The 24,322-nt window shown below is 48.2% G+C and overlaps 1 protein-coding gene and 2 long non-coding RNA genes across 13 annotated transcripts; 1 reads left to right on the forward strand and 2 right to left on the reverse strand.

The window, feature by feature from the left end:
- Positions 1–208: 208 nt before the first annotated feature.
- Positions 209–8,418, reverse strand: LOC123128518 (uncharacterized). Of its 4 annotated transcripts, XR_006463181.1 has the most exons (6): positions 8,131–8,418; positions 7,312–8,007; positions 6,861–6,938; positions 5,110–5,251; positions 646–772; positions 209–528 (listed from the first exon to the last, which is right to left on the reverse strand). It is a non-coding gene; the product is annotated as an uncharacterized lncRNA (long non-coding RNA). The 4 variants fall into 4 exon arrangements; XR_006463182.1 differs by lacking the exons at positions 209–528; positions 646–772 and adding an exon at positions 2,375–2,474; XR_006463183.1 differs by lacking the exons at positions 209–528; positions 646–772 and having other exon boundaries at positions 5,030–5,251; positions 7,312–7,501; positions 7,836–8,007.
- Positions 1,672–9,262, forward strand: LOC123128517 (uncharacterized). 8 transcript variants are annotated; one of them, XR_006463177.1, is made up of 10 exons: positions 1,672–2,031; positions 2,157–2,436; positions 2,657–2,846; positions 2,956–3,046; positions 3,151–3,528; positions 3,639–3,686; positions 3,783–3,832; positions 5,785–5,893; positions 6,505–6,660; positions 7,855–8,706. It is a non-coding gene; the product is annotated as an uncharacterized lncRNA (long non-coding RNA). The 8 variants fall into 8 exon arrangements; XR_006463178.1 differs by lacking the exon at positions 6,505–6,660 and having other exon boundaries at positions 1,675–2,031; positions 2,157–2,217; positions 2,379–2,447; XR_006463176.1 differs by lacking the exon at positions 6,505–6,660 and having other exon boundaries at positions 1,677–2,031; positions 2,157–2,217; positions 2,379–2,436.
- Positions 9,263–20,297: 11,035 nt separating this feature from the next.
- Positions 20,298–24,316, reverse strand: LOC123128520 (homeobox-leucine zipper protein ROC8). The gene is made up of 8 exons (XM_044548545.1): positions 23,685–24,316; positions 23,467–23,584; positions 23,092–23,280; positions 22,532–22,984; positions 22,337–22,435; positions 22,005–22,217; positions 21,356–21,898; positions 20,298–21,274 (listed from the first exon to the last, which is right to left on the reverse strand). Exons 1-8 carry the CDS (start codon positions 23,780–23,782, stop codon positions 20,930–20,932), a joined length of 2,058 nt encoding a protein of 685 aa, XP_044404480.1. The 5' UTR covers positions 23,783–24,316; the 3' UTR covers positions 20,298–20,929.
- Positions 24,317–24,322: the final 6 nt, after the last annotated feature.

Consider the following 24,322-nt stretch of genomic DNA (forward strand, 5'->3'; position numbering starts at 1 on the left):
ACTTAATCATGGAGCCATCGCAACTAGGAAGCTTAAAGGAGTTAATCGGGACAAAGGACACGCGAGGTTTACACTAGTTCAGCCCCTTGCGGTGAAGGAAGGCCTACGTCTAGTTGGGTTGGTATTGCTTGAGGTTTTGATGACCGGGGAGCGAGATACACTATGCCCGGTTCTCGATTTGTTGTCTCTTGCCCTAAGCCGCCAGCGGGTCGTCCCCTTATATACACGGGTCGACGCCTTCCGGCTTACAGAGTCCCGGCCGGCTCATAAACAGTGTCCGGCTCGGTGACTAGTTACTTATACCTTACAATACAAGTCACGCCCTCATGGCGGTTTATCGCCATGGGCCATAAATCGCCTGTGGGCCTTTAGACCCTTTACTGAACCGCCATCTTCACGTCTTGGTCTTGGGCTTCAGATGGGCTTCTCTTTGCGTAACCCGGCCCCTCCTGGGCGGCTTACATAAATAGTTATATCCCCAACAACCTTGATTTCATTGTAGGAATGAAAAGTTAAATGAAAGGAATCCTGCCATGCAAGGACTAGGATGGTTAATACTGCTCCTTTTTTACTTGTCAGTGGTCACTGACACCACCCAAGGCAAAAAAGAGTGCTAAGCCGCAAAAACATGCATAACCAACTAACCATTCTGAGGCATGATTTATAGGTAGGAACCCAGAGCAATTCAAGGGAAGACAAAGCATCAACATAGGAGCCCATCCTTTTGCTCGATCAAACACCTTTGCGGGTACCTCCCCGAGTCTTCTGGATCCTACTTGAAAAATCTGCTGGTTATTTTTCTTTTGCAATTTGACTGGGAAGAGAATCAAGATGAAAATGCTATGAATAATGGTTGTTGGATCAGAAGAAAAAAACTCCCATGAAAACAAGCACATCCTAGTGAAACATATTCTCCTTTCACATTTAAACTCACGACACCATGAGTCAAAAGGCTAGCTCAAAGACTAAAAAAATACCAAAGGCACATCGTATCCCCCTCCCCCCAAATGTATCGTGTAGTATGAGATGAACAGAAGAGGTGGTCAATAATTTTGTCAGCACACCAAAACAAACATTCATTATCAACATTCCCAGCGCTATGATTCAAGACTTCTCTGATTAGAATGCATATATCAAGCCAAATTCAACCAAAGACTTTAATCCTAGGTTGAATTTTGAAAAAAAAAACACTATTTATTTTTCGAGGGAGGCAAGAAGCATATAGTTAAGCTACATATAAAAAATCTAATGCTAAATTTCCATTTGGGTGTAAGAATATTCACTAGGAATCAGGATCCCCCACCATGCTCACCTTACTGATTAGTTGATCAACCATACTGATCACATCTTTGTATTCCCCCTAAATCATCTAACATATAAAGACTGCTAGAGTACCCGCCTAACCAGGGCACCTGAGAGCGCTAGCGATTCTGGATCGAGCGATCGTTTCACCATCGTACTGTTTTTACCGCTGGCAGTCGTTGGGCCGTTCGTTCTGGTTGCACATAGCCAATTCCATTAGGAGTCAATGACATGTGGGACTCATTGAGTGTAGGCCCAAGCAATGAAGTGAGTTTGTCTCCTGTTTTGGGTACGAGAAAACCCGACGTGCGGAGTGCATGGTGAAAACCCTAGCCTCCAATCCCCTTCCTCCCTCGAGCCCCGCGCCTCCACCCACTCGCCTCTTTTCTCATCCACCGCCTTGCACGTCCTCCTCCCCTTCACTTCTCAAGCCGCGCCGCCAACCATCTGCGCCCCACGACGACGGCGACTTTGCTGCCACCCCGGCGGCCGCGGGGCGCAGCTGGCCTTCATGGGCCGCATCATCGCCACGCTCGACCGCAGCTACCGCTAGCGCCGCTCCCACGCGCTGCTCGAGTCGCCTGCCGGCACCGGCAGGTCGCTCTCCCTCCTTTGCGTCGCGCTGGCCTGGCAGCGCCACTGCCCAGCTCGGTACGCCCCAGCCGCCAACCCCCCTCCTCCACGACGACGCCTTCATCCCTGGCAACACCCGGCAGCAGCCCACTACTGGTACTACTACTTTCCCTCTTCTCTTTCCCCCATCTCTCTCACCGGTTCTTGGATTGAGGAGGCGCTGCTGCTCGTTCTGGCTTGGTTTGCTCATTCCCATGGGTGTCCCGGTTCTTGATGTTCAGACATCCCGGAGAAGGCGGCGGCTGCCAAGAAGAAGAATGCGCCGACCATCTACTACATCACGTAAGATCTGCTCTCAAATGAACTGAAATGATGGGGCAATCTTGCCAGCCAGGTTTCTTGGCTGCTTGTCTTGAATCGATTAGATGAATCCTGATTGATTTCATTTCCCTTCAAAAAATCCTGATTAGTTTCTTGGTTCCATTGTCTATCGGTTGCGGGAGGACGCACTGTCAGATAACCCAGGTGGTCATGGAGCTGTGCAAGACGATGGCCATCTTGGTAGCTAACATGTTCTCATCTCAGTGCACCTCCTGCCTCTTTTTTTCTCATTCAGAAAAGGAAATGAATTATTCAACCAATGTTAAGTAGAAGTGGCAAAACTGACGCCAAGCCATGTATTTAATCATCATGTAGTAGTGGGTGTTGAGGGGGGGGGAGGCTCCAATATTCCGAATTTAAAATGCATGTAGTTTAACCAGTCAGTAATCATGCAATGCAGGCCTCAAGGAAGCACTATTGCATCAATAAGACCGTATGCATGGCTGAGCCAATTGACGAGGAATTGTGACATACAAGACACATATATTTACTAATCATTTGGGTTCTTCATTGTAAACCATTTAGTGAGACCTTTTCTCCATCAGCAAGAAGCTTCTAGATGACAAAGTTCAAGGATGCCCAGAATTCAAGTGAGTTTTCCTAGCTTCTTTCACGCGAAAACATATTTAACCTTGAGCAAATTTCCCCCTTTCCCTACTAATAATGCGAGGAGAAACATGTATTGGCGGGAATGTACAGAAACTGAGTCATCGTCCATCCCTTCGGACCGATGGCTGCTATGAAGTTCCTGATATTGAGGATCTTCCTAGGGTCGGAACACAAGTCAAAGGTTTGTCTATCTCTTTGTTTACATAGATTTTCCATGAATCCTGAGGCACACACTATGCCACCACTGAATTCTGAAATCTATTCTAATGCCACCTTTCTTTTTAGTTATTTACAGGATGTCCATATTTTGCTGCACAAACCATGCATGGCAAAAGCAGCACAATTGATTTTCTGCCCATATAGCAACCTAATTAGTCCAATTGTCAGGAGAGCAATGGACATTGATATCATTGGCTCAATTGTTATTCTTGATGAAGCGCAGTAAGCCCCTGAGTCTGCAGACTCATGATTCTTTTTCAGTGTCATTCAATGGTTTCCTTAGTTGCAAGACAACGGCTCCCTATGTTACCGATCCGGTGTTGCTGTGCGTGAGGACGGACATGGGGAAGGTGCAACAAGGCAGCGCTCAAGTTGCAGTGGAGTGGAGTCGACCATCACTACTGACCGCTGCTCGGCGATCCTCGCCCCTCACCCCCCATCTAGGTTGCACATCTTTGGCCTTGCCATCTTCTTCCTCCCAGTTTTTCCTCTTGATTTCATAGGTTCTTTGAAAACCTGATTTTGATTTCTTAATTTATGTTTTTCTTAACAAGATGTGGTTAGGAACTAAATCGACAAGCATCGATATTTTTGTTAGGAAGGTAACACATCTTCCTATACTATATGTTAGTGTGATTCTGTTGCTTTCTAAACCCAATTTATGTTGCTTCATCTCACGGACGAGGGGTCGGCTACAGGAGCGCTAGGAGCCTAGGAGTGGAACACGATTTCCTCGAATCTAGCCGAGGTGCTCCTCTCTCTTTGCTTTTACTTCCTCCATTCACATTTACTTATATGGCTCTGTTCTGTTTGTGATGTTCCCTGCTTGGTTTGGCTTCCCTTGATTGATGCTAATTATTCTGTGCATTTTCCTGATGGAAGCTGCATTTTATTTACCTTTCCGTATTGTGAATGCTTTGTAGATTGACATTATTGAAGCAAAGACCATGTTTAAAGAAATGCTACAGATGGTCACACGTGAGTAGGCGTCCTGATTAGGAATCACGTAACTAATTAGCCTTGGTACCCCAACCCAATATATTCCGTTAATCAGTTGTTAACATGGATACACCGAGCCAAATTATTTATGCTAGATCGGTTTGTGTATTTTCTTATGATAGTTAGATTCAAGCTTTGCCTGTTGTACTTTGGATAAAATGTGATGTTGTCCTGTTGAGATTAAATATCCAAACTACCCATGTACAAAACTGTTAACATGGGTATATTTTAGCTCGGACCAACTATATGTGGTTAGCACTGGTCTGTATACTCAGTTACAAAATTGTACATATGTTCCAATAACAGTTTATGAAACTGGAGTTGATGGTATTATACTTTATTTTCTGAACATATGGAACTTTTAATTAAGGAATACATCTGAGGAGTCTTGGCAATGGATTTGGCCTGAACAAGTTAAACAGTGAATATTTCTGATCCATAGTGTAGAAACCTCCTTTGTTTGCTTTGCATAGATATTGATCAATGCATACTTAGAATATTTTGTGAGGTATCCTGATTTGCATCTCACGGGCTGCTAGAGCTGTTCAAGCGGTTGTGTGCGTTCTACTTTCGGTAAATTTGCTATCTATATATTTTGTACTTCATTTAGTTTGAATAGGTATCATAACAAGGCTAGGTTCAGTAACTATTTATTTGCCTTTTTACTTAATGCCCTGGTGCTCACGGTTTAATTGCTATAGTTGCTGGAGCCGTTGGCCATTTATACATAATAGTGTATACATTTATAATGTCGATCCTTGCTCATGGTACACCTTTCTTGGTTTTCTGGTGTCAAGAATTAGCATATTAACCATGAGAGTAGGCCTTGCATTGACCTCACTATTGACAACAGATCCGACTAAAATCACCAACCTGATCTTAACGGTTATACTATGGGTTTGCCTTAGTTGACCATCTACTGTTCCTCATGCAATTAAAAAAACTCTTGCAACTGTAGTTTTATTGCTAACTAAAGGGATTCAGTTGACTGTGAGAGCAGAGCATAACAGCAAGAGGGGAACTCACTCCTCAACACGGCGACTTGCGCGGGCGTGAGCTTCGTCCCGAACCTGCTGATGGCGTTCTTGTAGCTGTAGACCAGAGTCGCCTCAGCCTTCTCTTTGCTTGGAAAAGAACCCATCGTAGACTTCACCCAGCCTTCTTGTAGCTGTAGACCATCATGTCATGTAATTACTTGCAGAACAACTATATTGTTTTATTGAGATTGTAAAGTGGAAACGGTAGAACTCTACAACTTCTCTGTTAGTGTCGTTTGATTATTTACTTTCTCAAGTAGTCTGGATATAGTGTCATCGAGGTATTAAGTATATGCACAAAGATATGCAAATTTTAAAAATGGCTATGGTATCCCACATTTGTCAAATCCTCATATGTTGTTGGTTGTTGGTAGTCATGCTTATGTGCATATACACTTTATTAAATATATACATGTCGTACACACCCAGAAAGCTTTTCTGAACAGACTAGGCTTTTAGTACCCCGTTTTCTTTGCAATGATTTGGGTTTCTTCTTGCTTTCATTTTTGCCTCTCTTCTCTGCTGCAGCTCCGCTGGTTCTTTGTTGTTGCCGCACTTTGGGTTGACTTGCCATGGAACCATTTGGCTGACGTGTCTCCATCACCATTATTTGCTATGTTTTGGATTTACCCGCTCCCTGACTGCTGCATTTTGCCTCCTGTAGGCCTCTGCTTTTTTCGTCATCTTCCATCGGTCCAAGCTGCTATTGTTCGCTCCGTCGGCTTGCAGTTGCTTCTGGAGCGTGCTTCAGATTCATTGTGCCTCCTTCCAATGTAAGTTCTCTTTGCTTCCACTGGCTTTGCATATGCATGTGTGATATTTTAATTTATAGAGTCCAAACGAGAACAGAGGAGAAGTGTGAAATAGATAGAGTTTGTGCTGAGAAGTTCATGGCCAATTCATGCAGTATTGGCCATGGCTACATGTTTGTTAGTCATTTGGCTGGGTCAATCTTATGTAGGGATTTTTTTCGTGAATGAAGGATATGGTAATAAGAAATAGTAAGTGTAGTTCTGGCATATGTACCTGCACATTTCTTAAGAATCAATCGTAGTTGTTCTTCAATAAAGCATTCATGGAATTTCATTTCCAGTTTCAAGTATTAAAGGAAATGGTGGATTAAAGAAATAAGATTTTGCTTTTGTGGCATGCAAATTTAAAGAAATAGGTGATAATGTTGAATTACTTCCTTTCATACTTGGATCTCGCTAGATTATTTATGTTCCATTGGATTAAGCATGAGATTATCTTTTGATAGTTTTTTTGCACTTGCTCGACTAACAAAGCTTGCACCTAGGAGCAGGTCTGGTCCATGCTTTAAGGAGGTTAAGTTTCAGTAGTCCAGAGAGTAATTGCTAACATTGTTGAATTTGACCACCATCAGATAAATGTTTGTGCTGAAGTGGTAGCCAAGACAAACGCAGTAATCGAATCAAGAAATTAGATGATAGGACCGAAGATTGGGGACAAAATAACTCAAACCAACAGACCAACCATGAGGGTTCTATATATACGACAAACGAGTAGTTGACAAAATGAGGTGAGATGACAGGTAAATCAGAACTAATGGAGAATAATGCATAAAAATGTAACTTGGGAATAATGAAAGAATGATGAAGATATATTATCTTGGAATCTCAAAGACATTTACAATTGCTGCATGCAGAAAAGTTCATTTCATAACAGTATGAATAATGTCAAACATTTGTTGCCATCATTAATCAGATAAAAAAATTATACCTCCAGGACGGGATAAAACCGGGACAATATCTATGTTGATTCTTCCCCTATTCGCCCTTTTCTGATACCACGTTTTTTCTGAAAATTGTAGAATTGAGTGAATAACTTGTACTGTAATATAAGTATTTAAAGGCTATATGTTTGGAAGAACTAATACACATGTAAAATAACGCAACGGGTTACTTTACGTATTTCAAATTTCATGAGAACATAGGCAACACATATTATTCACTGCGATCATATCATCGGCAGATAATCTGGCCAACTGGGAAAAAGATCTCTTACTGAATTAGTTATAAAACAACAAATTAACAACTGACTGATTGTAGAACTGAAGCAACAAGCCTCTAATGCAGAAATTCTTAGAAATAGTGTACTGTACATTATTGCCAGTTTTTATATTCAATTGTCATATCTGAATGTAGTATGCTTAAAATTTTGCATATGCTACCTGATTAGTTAGTGTAGACATGAGAGGCCTGCACTTCTTGTTCCATTTTAGCTCTTGAGAATCACATGAGACTGAACTCCTCTTCAATAATAACTTCTCCAACATCCTTTTTTATGAAGGAATACATCATCTTCGAGAAGATATTGTACCATGTTAACTCTTAGATTCACTCACAACCAGAAGCAACAATCTAGAGCAGAATAATACTCAGTTAAATCAGCTTATCTAACAAAGCCCAATAACAGAACAACTTATGAAGTGACTTGAAAGGGAACATTCATGGTGATTTCTCAGTGAGGGACACATTGTGAAGCTGTCCACAATATGTGCGATTGCTATTAGTGCCAAAGGTTATGTTGGTTGATGAGCTTGAAATTGTGCTCCATAGAAAAGGGTTGGCCCCTGCACTTGCTTCATTTGCTTTAGGCACAGGTTGCGGTGGGGTGTCAGCTTGCTTCCCATAATGTCTTTTACTGACAGCAGTTCCTTTGGTACCAGTTCTTTCATTCTTGAAAGAAACTAACCTTCTTCTCTTTGGCATAGGTGCTAAGAAAACTTGAGGTTCATGATTTGCTCTTGGATCAAACTGAAAATTAATTTCAGTTGAAGAATTAGTAGCATGTATCCTCTGATTACCAACAGGGAAGAACTGCTCCAGTCGAAGAGCAGACATTATTCATTGTGCCAACAGACTGCCTGGAAAGGAAGAAATCGTATGAAGTACATCAGCACCCATCTTATCACCAGTTGGGGGATTGTTTTTTCTCTCCTCGTCAACAAAGCTTGCATCAGGCGGTCGGGTCGGAGAGAGAGACTTACCTGGAGCTGTACAATCACACAGGAGAGGGTGGAGGGGCTCATGGCGGCGGCGAGGCAACAGGAGGAGGGAGGGGCCCGGTGTCGCCGACGAGCATGCCAAGCTCGAGCGCCTCCTCGAGCACTTAGGCGACTGGATTCGAAGAAGGAGCAGGGCAGAGGAGAGGCGTGGAGTCCTGCGCCTCCGCGTCCGCCTCCGATGGAGCCTAGAGCGCGCTGGCGCGAGCATGCCGAGCTCGAGGGCCTTCTCGGCCACTTCTGCGGCCAGATTCGACATGAGGAGGGGGGATCAGTGGCTGTGAATCTCGCTGACCGCCGGCTATGGAGGGAGGGAGCTGGTGATGGGAGAAATGGGGAATGGGGGAGATGTGACGGGCGGTGGAGAGGATGACTGCTGGTTTTTCAGTACTACTGTATTAGGAAGTGACAAGAGCTTGTCAATTAGTGGGAATGGATTCGTAGGCGGTGGGAATGGATTCTGGACGGCTGGACCCAAACAAATTTTCTTTATCTTCTACAAATAAAAAGAATCGATTATTTCTTCCAAACAATCCATTATATTTTATCAGACGTGCCTCATTCACCTGTGTGGGTGCGATTTTTCTTTTTTCAGGGCTTGTTACAGTCATGACCATTTGATAACTTTAAAACTATATTATATAACTATCTATAAAAATGATAAAAGAAATTATGTAATATGTTTAAGTTCCGTAATTATGTAAGTTATCTTGCGGTCCATGGACGTTAAATTTTAAGGAATACTTCACTGGAGGTATTTTGTTTGACACTTCTACACAAGTATTTTTTGTTGTGTATCATTAACTTATTTTATGTTGTATCATTATTTCAAAACTAACTCTGGCTATTACTTTACAGGATCATATGCCAGATTTCAGAACAAAACTAGCTATCATTTAGTGGACTCGAGATTGAATGGCGATGATATAAAAAACTGAGACTTGAAGATGACAGAAACAACACAAATTCCAACGGATTGTATGATTCTGGATAGACCTCTAAGAACATGGAGACAACATAGATCTCACTGTTTATTTATTTATCTAAGGACGTTAAATTTGTTACCATATGTGTTTACCCACAACCAAATCAAGTAAATTATGGATTTTCTTTTCAATGTGCACATGGATTCAGCGGGTCTATGGGTCCACTATTTCATAGTAATCCCTAGGGAGCTGGTGGGCTGTCAAGTTTTTGGCCGATTTCATGTTGAAAAGCTTGACCTCCCTAAACCAGTCTACTTCACACTTAGGCTTGAGCAGGGTGGATATATGTTAGTAGTTGAGTTTTACCCCATAAAAGAGGATCTATGCGTTTCATCGGGAGTTCGGGACGAACTGCGCTATCAAGCACCATATCTAAGAATGGGATCGCAACAATAAATCATGCAGTTGCTCAAGCCATTGGGTTCATAGAACACAGAGAGCATATGGCACTTGGGTGTGGTTAGGTCTCAATCGACTGAGACTTAACCAATTCTCAGTCAAGTGACATAACATTCGAAAAAGAAAAAAAACTATTTTTTTGCACAAATCTTCACATAAGATCCCACTAATATAGCATCGACTGAGACTTAGTTAAATCTTAGTCAGACTGAGATTTAGCAATGCCAATCACTTCTAGGAAGATCAAAAGGTAAATGTAAAGATCACAAACAAGCTTCTCACATTATCAGACGAAGTGTGTGTTACATCAAACAAAATCCATGATCGATCTACCTTGAACCATCCATGATCGCGCTACCTTGGACCCTACTGCTTCAATCACTATCTGTAATCTCAAATAGACTCTTTTGGAAATTCATGATGTTGTGGTTTCGCTTCAGAGCGACTAACGTGGCATGTCTTTTATTGCAGAAGAAAGGCATAGGATCCAGACTCAGATTCAAGCTGCGTTGAGGGTTATGCTGGAGACATGGGTGATGGCTACAACAACTATGTGCGACCGTAGGCAGCGGCAGAGACAGGCCCCAGGCAGCCCGGGCGGATGCCTGGGGCGTGAGGCTGATTCGCTTCGTATATTGTAGAGAGCACTGTAGCTACAGTGCTGGGAGGCTTCCTGGGCCGGCCGGGGGTGTGGTTGAATCCTGGCGCCGCCATTGACCGTAGGCATGCCTGCTTAGACGAGGAAATCATGTTCGATACTGCTGGGACATGTACGATGACTCTACCTAATACCACCACCTTCTCGCGTATTGGTCCTTGCTGCGAGCAAGACAATGCATCTCTTGCCTCTGCTAATATAGCTTACATTTATAAAGCCAATGTATGCCATTATCAAGTGATCTGAATATCTTCTTTTAAGCTACCAAGTACCATGTAATGGAACATAAATATCTATTAAGTTAGTTCTATATCAATCTCATATGCATTGTTTGAATACTCGGCTCGCTAAAACTCAAAGTTACTAACAAATGCAAAGTTTTCTGTTATAAAAGGTTTAGAATCATTACCGTTGATGCTTAAATTTGGACCTTGCACCTTACTTGGGTAACATAGAGCCAAATAGCACATTGTCCAAATACACGTTCAAAACACTTTAGGTTTGACATGGTCTCTATCCTTGATCAAACATAAAGTTACTAAAAAAGGCAAATATTTTCAACGCGAACATGATTTCAAATGGGTCTCTGCGCCATTTGGCGCACCGGGTCATCTAGTTCTTATAAAACATAGACAGTTCATATCTTTTAGTCAGCATAATATGAATTTTCATATCATGGGAGAAGTAACGAAATACGAAATATAGTCTGGAGAAAGTATAGTTCTTTTCCAATCCACCTATCTTCCAAAATATGGCCATTTTGCCATTCCCCATTTTCTTTTGCAAAAGAATAGGAAATCTCTCGATGTCCATAAGCTTTGGTCATAACTTGGAGTGACTATCTTTAGTTTTTGCTTGAGTAAGTGGGATGTTCTTAAGAACATCGTGCCACACACCTCTTCCATTCTTCAATCTCCATAACCAAATACATAACTAGATGGCACATTGAGCCAACTTCCGCAGAGACCAACTGTAGTCCAAAAGTTAAGTGAATTATTTGGAGGATTTTTTTCCTCAGATGACTGCAAATGATAATGTTCATACTGTGTTTCTCTTTGCCTTTACAATGATCATTGCACATAGCTTTCTTTTGCATTTTTTGATAATATGATACGGCAATCCAGAAGTTAAACGAAGTAAGTGAAACTGCAACCAAAAAGTTAAGCAACGCTATGGCCAGCATGTCTAACAAATGTTCATTCTATAGATCATTCCTAAAAGGCCATTAGCATGAATAAGAATGTGTTGGGAGCGATATAAATGATCCAGATGTGAATGAACGAATCAAAGCTAAAATATAAGCCATAAGATAGCGCGAAGCAACCTATGAACAAACCTAAAGGATATTTTGTGAATCACCTAAAAATGAAAACGTTCATACTGCATTTACTAAGGATCGAAAACGATGATTGTCACCCATGTATTATTTTATCAAAATTGCTGCACATGCGTTTCTTTGACGTAAGTAGTCCGTTACGTTCTTGAGGACATGGAGTAGACCGTGTTGCTAGTAATCTTGTGAAGCTAAATCTACTTCATTGTTTTGATATAATAGATGATCCATTACGCCATTAACACGGAGACAAACTACAGACCAAAAGTTAAGTGAACCAATTGAAACCGTAGCCAGGAAGTTTTGCACCATTGTGGGCAACACGTCTAACAAACGTCCGTTGTATAAATCATCCCCATAGGCATTAGAATGAATAAATCGAGAACCCTCGCCAAAGGTTCGAGACATGCAAAGGTTCGTTGAGGAGGAAGAGGGATGAAGAAGACGATGATGAGGACGACGATAAACAAGGTGTCGACACACCGTTTGTCATGCCCCTTCATTACATTGATTGAATCATTGTGTAATGTATTTCTTATTGGACATTATGTGATAATAGCCAGAAACACTGCCTTTTCAGGTTTGTCCTATGATTCAAGGTATCTAAGCATGAATACGTGATGATTGGGGAAACTACCCCTTGATCATAGAAACAATTTGTTCATACTGGCCGTAGTTAGACACAAACCTTCTTCTAAGCCACCATTCTTGCACGCCACGAGCAAAACAAAACCATACAAACCGACTAGGAAATGCACGGTCTAAGCAAAAGCGTTATCAACAAGCACGTGCAGGGCGCACCTTAGCCGACTAGGTCGCAACGCCCAAAGTAAGGGCAGGCATCCCAAGCACAACATCCAGTGCCAGCCGGATAGATCGTGGCGTCCATAGGACGAAATGTGGCCAGCCTTTCTATTGGCACGTCTGTAGGGTTATCTAAACAGTTCACTTAACTTCCATCTTATATTTCAAACATTTCACTAAAGTTCTGGTTGTAGTTGGTCTCTGTGCCAATGGTGCGACGGGTGGTAGCTCAATTGAGAATGCCGGCGTAGGCTCAAATGGGAAAGATGATGGTCTCGAGTCATATTTTTTGTTCCGAGTAGGAGGTTTCCGTGTTTCAGGTCATGAAGCGTAGAGTTGTGTGGTCGGTCTTTCTATTGACACGACAATTAGGCTGAGCGACCGGCCCTGGCCGGATGGAACCACCCTACCATGCCTATGCTATGAATTATTTTCCTATACACATAAATCAATAACATTGCATAAAAATCTAACCAAAGAACGGTAAAACACGATGCATGTGTGCAATAATACAAGGGAGTCAAAAGTAATAGAAGCAAAATAAACAACAGAGCAGCCAAGAAAATGAAACAAACCTTGTCACACGGAACAGGGACGACGAGGGTGAACATGCCAAAAGAACAACTCAGGCTAATTTGGTCAAACGTTGGAACTGCAGTCAGTCGATTAGAGAATTCAAGTGAACTATTTAAAACTGCAGCCAGAAAGTTAAGCGACACTATGGGCAACACGTCTAACAAATGTTCATTCTATAAATCAACCCCGGTAACCATTAACATGATTAAGAATACATACGGGAATGATACAAATGATCAGATGTAAATGAACAAATGAAAACGGAAATGTAAGACAAATAATAGACTTTGCGAGGTGGCTTTGGAGACTAGCTGCCCCATTGTGCTGCTACGCAGTCATTCCGAACTAGGGTTTCCCGAGTCAACCGCTCCTTTCCCACACGTCACATCATCATGCTCTATTCAAGATCCAGGGCACTCGTTCTTTCCAACAAACAACCATGGCATGCCCACGCACAACTAATCGGTCCGGACAGCTAACCAGAACCTGATGGGGGGAGGCGCAATTGGTAAGGTTTGCGAGTAGGATGCCCGAGTTATAACTAGAACGTGGACTTGTTTTCCCTATGGTCACCTTTGCTTGTATACTCCATTTAGGCTTCACTTAATACCAATAGCAGTGACTGGGAATTCAAATAGTTCACCTAGATGACACGTTGCACCATTCACACAGTGACGAACTACAGCCGGAAGATAAGTGAACTATTTGAGGTGTTCTTGTTCTTGAACTGTTTGCAAATGATCCTATTCATATTGTGTTTGTATCTAAGCTATTGAAGCGACGAAGACCTAGGCACATTGATTCTAATTTTTAGATAAAGGAAAAGACAACCATCCTAGCATCTGAGGTGCTTAAATGTTCATGAGGCTAGCTAGCTCTATGAACTTAATAAATAGGAAATGTAACTTTGCACATACTTAGTTGCAAGTAAGCAAAACAAGAATAAGTTATCTTTTCCATGTGCTCCGCAAAGATCATATTTATGAGATTAATTATCATATCCACTTTAAACAGAACATCATATTTATGTTTCTATAGACATTATCCATGATTTCATTCAGAACTAGGACACCTTCCGTAATGTACCATCCTTTCCTGAAGGCTACTTGAGTAGTATCAATGATACTTTGAGCTCATACTCCCGTTCTAGTATTTGTCCCTTTAGTTAGTAGCTTAGAGCATCTACAGCCAGACTCAACAAATGCGGCCCCTCAAACGCCCACGGACGCGCTCAGGTGCGTCCGCGGGCACTGACCAGGCACTCCATATATCTGCGTCTTCACACCCACGTATCTTATATTTCGTCTTCTATATTCATACTAAACCATGCAACGTTGATAAAAAAACTACGTAGATCATAAGCGGGCATACAAATGCACAATCGGTTCATCGAAAGATAGCCAAAGTTCACATAATACACACAATACGGCAGAAAAGTTCAAACTACAGCTAAAAACTTGAAATAAAGACATATCTTCACTACTTCCTCGCCGGCCATTGCCCTTCCAGTCGCCGGCGTAGCTGTAGGAGTCCGCGACAGGAGGTGAGTCCATGTCGGAACCCTCAGACCCTTTGGAGGAGGAGGAATCGGAGATGACGATGAAGCCTTGAAAGCGCTAGACGACGCGGTCTTGCTTGTGCTTGAGCTTGGCCACTCTCGCCGCCTCCCTCGCTGCCTCCGTCGCCTACCGCTCAGATTGCTCAATGTCGAGCCAGAGCTGCTAGGTGTTGAGCCTTCGGAGCCATCGGGCCTTCGTCTCTGCCTCAGTTAGTGACCGGCGGCACGCCCACGCAAAGAGACGGTCCTCCTCGTTGGGCACCTAGCGCCGGCGGGTGGACTGCGCAGACCTGTCCGACCCGCCCGCCATCTCGCTTGCCCTTTGCCTCTTGCGGTGGGCAGCTCGTGCCTCCGACTCCGAAGTCTGCATCCGTGGTGTCGGCTGAGCTGGCACTAGAACCCAGCGCTGCATGTGCGGAGCAGTGGCCGGAGGTGGAGGAGGCCGTCGGGCGGGAGGAGCAGATCGGGCAGGCCTCGTAGATTCGCGCGCAAGGCGGGAAGGGTCGGCGCCGGCATCGGCGCTGCTGCGACAGGCGATAGGGGGCGTCGCACCGGACCCGGAGTTGTCGCCCGTATCGACCCACGAGCGTTCGAGCGCGATACGGAGCACCAGCTCCTCCTCGTCTTCGAAGCTGCCGTCAGAGTGGCTACCAGTGTTGGACATGCTCGCCGGTGCTAGGGATTTGGCAGATTGGGGAAATGGGGGCGTCGGTGAGGGGAGGGGAGGGAGCGGAGCGGAGCAGAGTGAGCTAGGGTTTCTGCCGAACGGGGGTTTTTGTGGGGTCGAGGTGGGCCAACGGTGGGCCGGGCTGACGTGCCCAGGCTGCCTCATATCCTCCCTACATTTGGGACGGATATGAGGGGTGCCGATCAGCTCGGGCGTTTGAGGCCTGTTTGAGAGCTCCGATTGGGTCCGTATTTTGTGATCGGTCAGTGACCAGATGGCCTGTTCGGGCGTATAAGATGGATATAGGGCACCGAGTTGTAGATGCTCTTACGACTAGCATTAAGAAAACACATGGCCTATACATTTTTATAATCTCAACCCCATCCAATTTTGGGAGCTTAACAACAGTATCATTAACTAAAATTTCAACATTCAATTTTTAGCAAAATAAGTATAAGATTTCAAGGGGCTTTATTATGGCCTACTGAGAAAACCAACTTTTTAATATCTTCTACTATATTGAATTCTTCCAACATGTACCCATTAAATGTCGGGAGGGCGGATGGTAGGCCAAGCGGCGAGGTGGTTAATGGTGGCCGACAGACGAACGGACGGGTGACATTCGCATGCGGATGTCGGAGTAGGTTTCTCGGCAACCGCACATGCTTAATGGAGGGAGGCGGAAGGATGAGTGTCGTCTGAATGCGAAGAGAAGGCGCATGCACTGGGAAACGGCATGGGTGGCGCTTTCGACCTGCATGCCGTTTCAATGTCGGCTCGAGTGAAAGATCGCATCCGCTCTGCACCATCACGAATGTGATGTTGACGCTCTGGAGCGGTGTTGAATGCTTCGGGCGAGAAAGGACACGAGAGAGGGAGAGGGTTTTGGGTGTGCCAGGGTTGTCGGATGCATGCGCTACAACTGTCTGGACATCCGCTAAGACCCTCTCGGTTTGCCTCCGGTTCGAGGGGAAAAGGACGTCTAGGCTGACTAGCAGACGGATACAGAACCGTGTTAGATGATAAACAAGTCTGGATCATGTAGTACTAACGAATGCAGGTGGTTCAAAGGGTCTAAGCTCAAGATGCTCTAAGCTTCCTTTGCTACTTGACAGAGCGTAGATGCATTTGCAATCCCCGGCACTTAGAGCATCTCCAAAAGCCACGTCAAACAAGCGTCACGCCGCAAAATTGCCCATTTTAGCGCGCACAACCGGTATAGTGGCTCTAGCGGGCGCGCAAAAACTGCGCGCGCGGCATATCTAGTTCAGCGCGCGGGCCGAAACTCCATCTTGCGCCGCTTATTTGTTGTGCCCGCTCCCGCGCGCTAGACTCTCGCATGCTCGCTCGCAACTCACCCCCCCCCCCTCTAGCCACGGCGACGCCGCCTCCCGCGCCACCGGGCGACCGTTCCGGCGCTTCCCCGGCCTATCCCCGTGCCGCGGCGGCTCCTCTGCCCCCCTCTAGTCACCGTCGCCCCTCGCGTGCGTCCGTCCTCCGACGAACAACGCCCGGGCGCTCGCTGCCGCTCGGCGCCTGCAAGGTGTTCGACAAAACGCCTGCAAGGTATGTGTTGCTCAAACTTCATGAATTTGATGCATGTTGATTGTAGTTTTTATAGCATGGTATTGAACATTGTAGATGAGTTCGTCGTATGATTCTTTCGAAGAAGAATTTGATATGGAAGAGGAGGAGGATCTTGCAATGATCCTAGCTATGCACATCAATAAAAAACCAAAGCACGGTGGTTCGGTTATGGGTCGGCAGAAAATTTGGAGGGATAGGATCGATGCCCACAACAGATTGATCAGGCATTATTTTGCGGAGAATCCCACATACCCTGAGTCGTATTTTCGTCGCCGGTTTAGGATGAGCACCAAGTTGTTTAGGCGCATTGCAGAGAAACTAGCGAGCCATGACCGATTTTTTCAACAAAGGAGGAATGCCGCCGGAGAGCTCGGGCATAGCATCTTTCAGAAGGTGACAGCCGCTTTGTGTATGTTGGCATACGGTATTCCGGCTGATTTAGTTGATGATCACTTGGCTATGGGTGAGAGCCAAGCCATCATGTGTGTCAAGCGCTTCACAGTCGGAATTGTGCAAGTGTTTAGCCAGGAGTATTTGAGATCTCCCAATGCTGAAGACGCCGCAAGGCTATTGGAGATGAACAAAGCTCGCGGCTTTCCTGGTATACTTGTCTCAATAGATTGCATGCATTGGAGTTGGAAAAATTGTCTAAAAGCATGGCATGGGCAATTCCACGGCCAAAAAAAGGATTCCACTATAATCCTTGAAGCGGTGGCCGATCAAGAGACTTGGATTTGGCATGCATTCTTTGGAATGCCTAGATCTTTGAATGACATCAATATTGTCAACCGGTCACCACTGATGAATAAGATTGCAAATGGTGATTTGCCACCGGTGCAGTTTGTACCAAATAGTCGTACATACAACTATGGCTATTATCTAGCGGATGGCATCTATCCAAAATGGCAAACCTTTGTGAAGCCATTGAAAAAGCCGGAAGGTAAGAAAAATCTTGATTTCAACAATACTCAGGCGGCGGCTAGAAAAGATGTGGAGAGAGCTTTTAGGATTTTGCAAGCCCAATTTGCTATTGTGAGAGGACCGACTAGATTTTGGGATAAAAAATGCTTTGGTACATCATGCACGCTTGTGTGATCATGCATAATATGATCACCGAGAATGAGCGTGACCAAGATGTAGACTACTCTCGGTATGAGCTCTTGGGACATCCCGTGTGAGTGTGACGGAGGGCTGAAAGGGTGACCCGTTTTGTTGCCTCCTATCATGTCATTTGACGTCCCGCGGCGCATGATGATCTTCAAAAGGATCCCATTGAAGAGTGGTGGGCATAAAATGGACGACAAAAAGCATCATGATTTGTGCGTTCGATATTGTATTGTTGAACTATTTATTGTGTTTATTACACTATTTGTTGTATTGAACGATAAACTGTTAGGTTGAGTTGTAATAACGAATTTGAACTATTTATTTTGATTTATTTTGTTTGTGTTTGATCTTTTTGCTTCTGTTTTGGAATGCATATGTTGTTTGTGCGAGAGTCACGCGCGCTACATTTTTACGCGGCTGCTGAAGCGAGCGTTGTCCGCCGCGTCAAACCAGACGATGGACACGCGGCAAAGTAGTTTTTAGCGCGCGGCGCGTTCGGCGATTGTTGAAGATGCTCTTAAGACCTGCCAATGATAATTTCAATATCTGAGACGATGGCGCAATATATAGCAATTACGAGCTCCACGCTGTCGCGGCACTATGGCGCCGTGATGGCCCCTCCCCCAAATTCAATACCGTCGTACTACATCAATGGCACCAAAAGCTGCCCCGAAGCAACACGTGCTACACACGTAGCCACACAACAGACTAACACAAGGACGAGAAGGATTTGCATGGAATTATTAGCCCTGATCCTGTTGGCCCAACCATTTTTCCCTCCGAGAAATGCCGTCGCGTGCAGGAAACATCACGGCACCGGTGCAGCAAAGACCACTGCATGCACGATGCATCGACGGAATTGAAAGATCGACCTGGCTGGCTCTCCCAGCAGCATTTGCTTCTGGCCAGGGGTGGTGTACCGTGTACGCATCAATGCATGCATGGCAACTCCAGCTCGACCCAACGACCCATATTAATAGGGCAAATTGAAGGGGCGCCATGGCCATGGCCATGCAGACGCAAATGCATGTTGCGACGCGTTGGCCACCAGCCCCACACCGCATTACAGCCTGCGCTAGCTCTGCGGGCTCTCCTTCAAGTCCGAACACCACCACAAGCGTACGTACGTACGTACGTACGTACGTACGTCTCACTCGCTCTCGTCTCATAGTCGGACAGAAACGAGTAACTACCGCCACTGTGCAACATATCACAGGGGTCAGGAGGAGCAAATGCAGCGAGCAGGTCACATACTAGGCAATGATGAGCGAAAGAGATCGACTCCACAGCGCCAGCTTTATACACGTTTGTACCAGTACCAGCTCTGAAGAGACTTGGGGATACTATTAGGGCTGGACGGAACGAGCGGTCTTTTGGGCCCGCTCGTGGCCCGTTTAGGACCGGACCGTACGGTCCAGGACCGGTAGGAAAACTGGTCGGTCCGGACTGCAATATTCGGCCCGAAGAAATGTCGGTCCGGTCCAGTCTTTCACCGAGCCGCTCGGTCGGACCGAGAAAGCACAGTCACCGCGGCCGCAGTTCCTCGTCGTCGCGGCCACGTGCATGGCTGCATCTTCCGGGTGAACCAACATGTCTCCGAGCTTCCGCTCTCCATCCTTCCTCTCCTCCCCGTGCGCCGTATCCTCTTGCCGCCGGGTATCCACCCCAACCGTGGCACCAATCCCTGCGGGTATCGCGCCTACATGAGCTGAAATCGTGCCATGGCACGAGCTGCGGGTCAAGACGTTTTTCTTGCAACTGAATGGAACGAGAGAACCAACTGAATGGGCCAGATCTAACTAACCTCAAACCAATCGAAGAGGTGGACATGCACACGTTGCATGGCGAGTGATTTCTGCACTAAAGGAAAACTAAGCAGTAAACATGCACACCGGGCACAAGCTCTGAAGAACTGTGACACGATCCGAACGCTCTGCACCTCGCCGGCGCCACGAGGAAGTACTAGGGGACGATCCCGAACACTCTAAAGGTGAAGCCGCAGCTGTTGTTCGAGGCGTTTATGCACTTCTTCTAGACGAGCGCGAAGATTGTCAGTTAAATACGTGGTGTCAAACTTTCAGAAAATTCAGTTTCGTCAGTTTCAGAAAATTCAGTTCGTCAGTTTCACTCGCGCACGTCGTCCAGTTCGTCAGATCACTCGCGCACGTCGCCCAACTCGCCGCTGCACTCGCGCACGTCGTCCAGTTCGTCACATCACTCGTGCACATCGCCCAACTCGCTGCTGCACTCGCGCGTCGCCCAACTCGCCGCTGCACCCGCACACATCAACCCTACCCATTCGGTCCTTTCGGTCCATTCGGTCTGGCCCGGGCTTCGTCGCCGCCGGTCCGGTCCCTGAGATCAGGACCGTCATGTTGCTCAGTCCGGTCCGGCCTGGACCGCCGGCGGCCGGTCCAAATGACGGCTCGGACCGGGACCGGACCGGCCCGGCCCGTGTCCACCCTGAGATACTATCATGGGCAAAGGAAAACCTGAATGTTCATTAATTGATTGGAGGCTTTTACATTGATGGACAGAAGTCAATACCCGAACCATTCATCCTCTGCTGCGGCTACACCATGGATGAGATCAAAAGGGGAGAAGAAGAAGAAGAAAATAGCGAAAAAGAAAGAAAGAAAGAAGATGATAGTACGGGGCCGCGGCGAGAGGAACGGGACAAGCATGGTGCGTTCTTGACTCCTTCGGGTTCATGCAAAGCCTCCAACTTCGAGATCGAGACGTGCATGCGTGCATGCATGCATGCAAACTCCAAACGTAAGTAACCCTGCAAACCAAGAGATGATCATAGCTAGACGAGACTCACTAGATACCTAACCAAACGTGGAAGAAGGCGACGACGGCGTGGGCGAGTGGGCGCCCATCCAGCGACCGGAAGGCGCGGTGACAGCGGCGGCGGCAGAGGATGAACCCCAGCCGAGCGACACCATCACCACCACCACCACGGCGCGGCTCCTCCGCCTCCATGAATGCACGGGGCATTCAAGGCTCCAACCAACCAAAACCCCGGTTCGCCTTGAATGGGAATGAATGGCGGGGGAGGAGCTCTTACTCGCTCCCGCTGACGGAGGGCAGGCGGAGCGCCCCCTCATCAATGGCTGCTGCCGCAGTTCAGGGCCGCCTTGATTTGCTCCACAGTGGTGCCGATGAGGCTGTTGACCGTGACCACTGACTCCGCGTTCAGCCGCGACGACGGCAGGCTGCTCACCAGGATCTGGAACGCCACCGTCACCACCGACCCCGTGCTGCTGGACGCGCGGCCGTCGGGCAGGATGGTGAACCCGGACGGCAGCAGCGGGATCGCCGACGGGTCCTCGCCGCTCATCACCACGTTCGCCGCCGGGAGGTCGATCGGCGCGTACACCACCAGCGACCCCGACGCGTCCGCGCAGCTCTCCTGCAGGATCAGCATGCTGTTCTGGCTCGCGTTCAGGCCCTGCATTCCGTCCAACACCTCGTTAAGTTAACACCTACGTCTGCCATTGGCAAAGCTACGAGCTAGCTACGCGATGCTTACTCTGAGCAAGGAGATCGAGTTGCCCGGATGCGAGCCGTTGGGGATGCGCGACACCTCCTGCACCGGGTTGCCATGCGACAGCACGTCCCACTGGGAGCGCGTGTTCTCGTCGCGCACGAAGGCGAACACCCTGTCGCAGGACACGGGGAGCCAGATGGAGGTGGCGGCGCTGAGCACCACGCCGCTGGGCTGCCCGGGGTCCGTGCTGCGGTGCACCATGACGCGCACGCCCGCCGCGTCGTCCACGCCCGCGCCCGGCCCCGACAGCGTCGTCCACCGGTGCTGCTGCGACGCGCTCAGGCTGGCGCAGAAGCTGCCCACCATCCGCTGTGACAGCCTCATCATGCTCCTCTTGCCCTCCAACGTCACACCGGCGATGTCCCTGTGCGGCGGCGTCACGAGGCACGCGTGCCGCTCGCACGCCCTCTGCAGCGCCGCCAGCCACCGGTGCGCCCCGAACGCCGCGCCGCTCAGGACGAGGTCGCGATAGAGCTGGTTGATGGCGGTCTTGTCCTCCGTCTCCATGTGTTCGACCCAGGTCACCTGACAAAACGAACAATTCCACACACGTCATGAATCATGGCACAACCGATCGCAATGCGGCAAAGTACATGGTGGTGAACTAAGCCGCCGCCGGCGGCGTGCATACCTTGGAGTAGCCATTGGACATATCGGCGATGAGGCAGCCCGAGGGGAGCCGGCGCGAGCGGGCCGGCGGTGCGCCGTAGCGTGCGTCCCGCTGCAAGTCGACCGAGACGTCGGCGATCGCCCACAGGCCCTGCTCGATCTGCCGGCAGTAGCGGAGGAAGCAAAACTCGCGCGTCGGGACGACCGGCGACATCACGTGCAGCTCCTCGTACATCTGCGGCGCCACACCGGTAAAAAAATGTAAAGTGTTCGTCCATGTGCGCCTAATGACATGACTAAATTAAAGGAGCAATCCACCCGTGCAAAATGGACACGGCGCTGGTCTGGCCTTACCAGCACTAAAGACTCGCTCCGGCCGGCCATGCCGTTCACGAGAACGTCGATCGTGCGCGCTCTGGTCACGATGGTCGGGAAGAACTCCGTCCACTTGCTCTGAAGACATACGCAACAATGGTCAATTGGTCATCAGTGCACGTCACGCAAACGATTCCATGGATAAATGGATGTCAAAATGCAACGAAATCTCACCGAGTCCATGAATGTGTCGACGAGGGCGATGGCGCTGGTGAGCACGAGGCACGAGTCGCGGGAGCCCTCGACGTGCACGTCCGGGCCGCGGAACGAGCTGCTCCCGGGCTTGGCGAAGATGCTGTCGTACGTGTCGACATTGAGCACCTCCCGGCCGCCGGCGGCCTTGACCCAGAGGTGCTCGCCGGCCTGCGCCAGCCTGATGAACTCGTCCATGGCCCGCGTCGCCATCTCGGCCATCATCGGCCGCTCCATCTCCGACACGGGCGCCGGGAGCTGGAAAGGCGAGCTCCCGCCGAGCGGGTCCAGGTCCAGCACCGGGCCGAGCGCGACCGGGCTGCCGAGCCCGCCGACGGAGAGCTCCAGCGACGACATGGAGAGCGGCTGCATCGACGGGAGCTGGGTGATGGGCCGCCCCAGGTACTTGGACGTGAGGCTGGACACCCGGTCAAGCTGCACCCAACCAAAACCACCATGGCGATCGTGGTGTCAGCGCAAATCGCGGCGGGGCAAGCAAATGCAGGAGGCGGAGAGGCAGGTAGGCGGCGTGCTATGCTTGCCTCTTCTTTGAGGTGGGCGTTCTCCATGCGGAGCTTGTGCTCGTCGAAGTAGTCGTCGGCGCCGGAGTGCGGGCCGCCGCAGGTGGGGCAGATGACGTTCTTGAGCGCCTCGCGCATGGCGATGTTCTCGCAGCGGATCTTGTCGTTCTCCGCGCGGAGGAAGCAGTTGTCGGCGCGCTCGTGCTGCGCCTGCGATCGCGTCGCCGCCAAGCCAAGCCAAAATTAGAAGCGACACACATGGAAGGAATTAATTTGGCTTAATTGCCGGCCGTCTCGCTCAGCGAAACACGAAGAGGGATCGGGAATCATCTCGCTCCGAAAGAAGGAGGGTGAAAAAGATGGGTTGCAGACATGGATGATGGGATGGGTACGTACCTTCATCTGAGTCCGGCGGTTCTGGAACCAGAACTTGATCTGCCTGGGCTCCAGCCCCAGCTCCCGGCTGAGGTGCAGCCGCTGGTTCTCGTCCGGGTGCGGGCACTCCTTGAACATCCTGCGCACCCACGCACACACAGAATGACAGAATAGAAGATGAGCAAGAGACGAAGATGGAGAGAGAAATCAGTTGAATTCATGAGTGGAAGCGAGCGTACGCCTCGAGCTGCTGAATCTGGCGCGGGGTGTGGCGGTGGTAGCGCTTCTTGCGGCGGTGGGCGTCGGAGCCCGGCACGAGGTCGTCGCCGAAGTCCATGGCCCCCGGCTTCCCGGCGCCTGCCTCCTAGTCTTCGGTCTCTTCCCGGCACGTCGTTTGCTTCGAGCGCGCGCAACCCCAATCCGGCCGGCGACTTGCAGAAGTAAGCGAGCGGTGCTACGATCGAGGTCTAGTGCTAGCAGCACCAGGCGCGCGCTATATAGACAGACGCCTGCCCTCGCGTCGCGCCTGCTACGCCAAGCTCTGCGGTGCCACTAGAGGCGCGCAAGAGGAAAGAAGAAGCGGCAGCAGGGCAGGGCAGGGCATGGAGATAGGGAAGCCAGCCAGCGGGGGCGCGGTACGAAGCAGTAACCCCTCTGGTCCTGGCGAAGCAGAAGCAGTAAACATGCACACAGCATACAGCTCAGGAGCCAGGGAAGGGAAGGAGAGGGAGCTAGCTAGTTGGAAGAAGAGAAGAGAAGAGAGAGAGAGGAGAGGAGAGCTTTCCCCGCCCCGCTGGAGTTCTCGGAGTCAGCAATCAGGAGGCATCCACCATTGCTGCACCTGCCCGCCTTCCTTAACTCCCCTCTCTCTCTCTCT

The sequence above is a fragment of the Triticum aestivum genome, chromosome 6A (assembly GCF_018294505.1).
Source record: "Triticum aestivum cultivar Chinese Spring chromosome 6A, IWGSC CS RefSeq v2.1, whole genome shotgun sequence".
Taxonomy (NCBI): Eukaryota; Viridiplantae; Streptophyta; class Magnoliopsida; order Poales; family Poaceae; genus Triticum; species Triticum aestivum.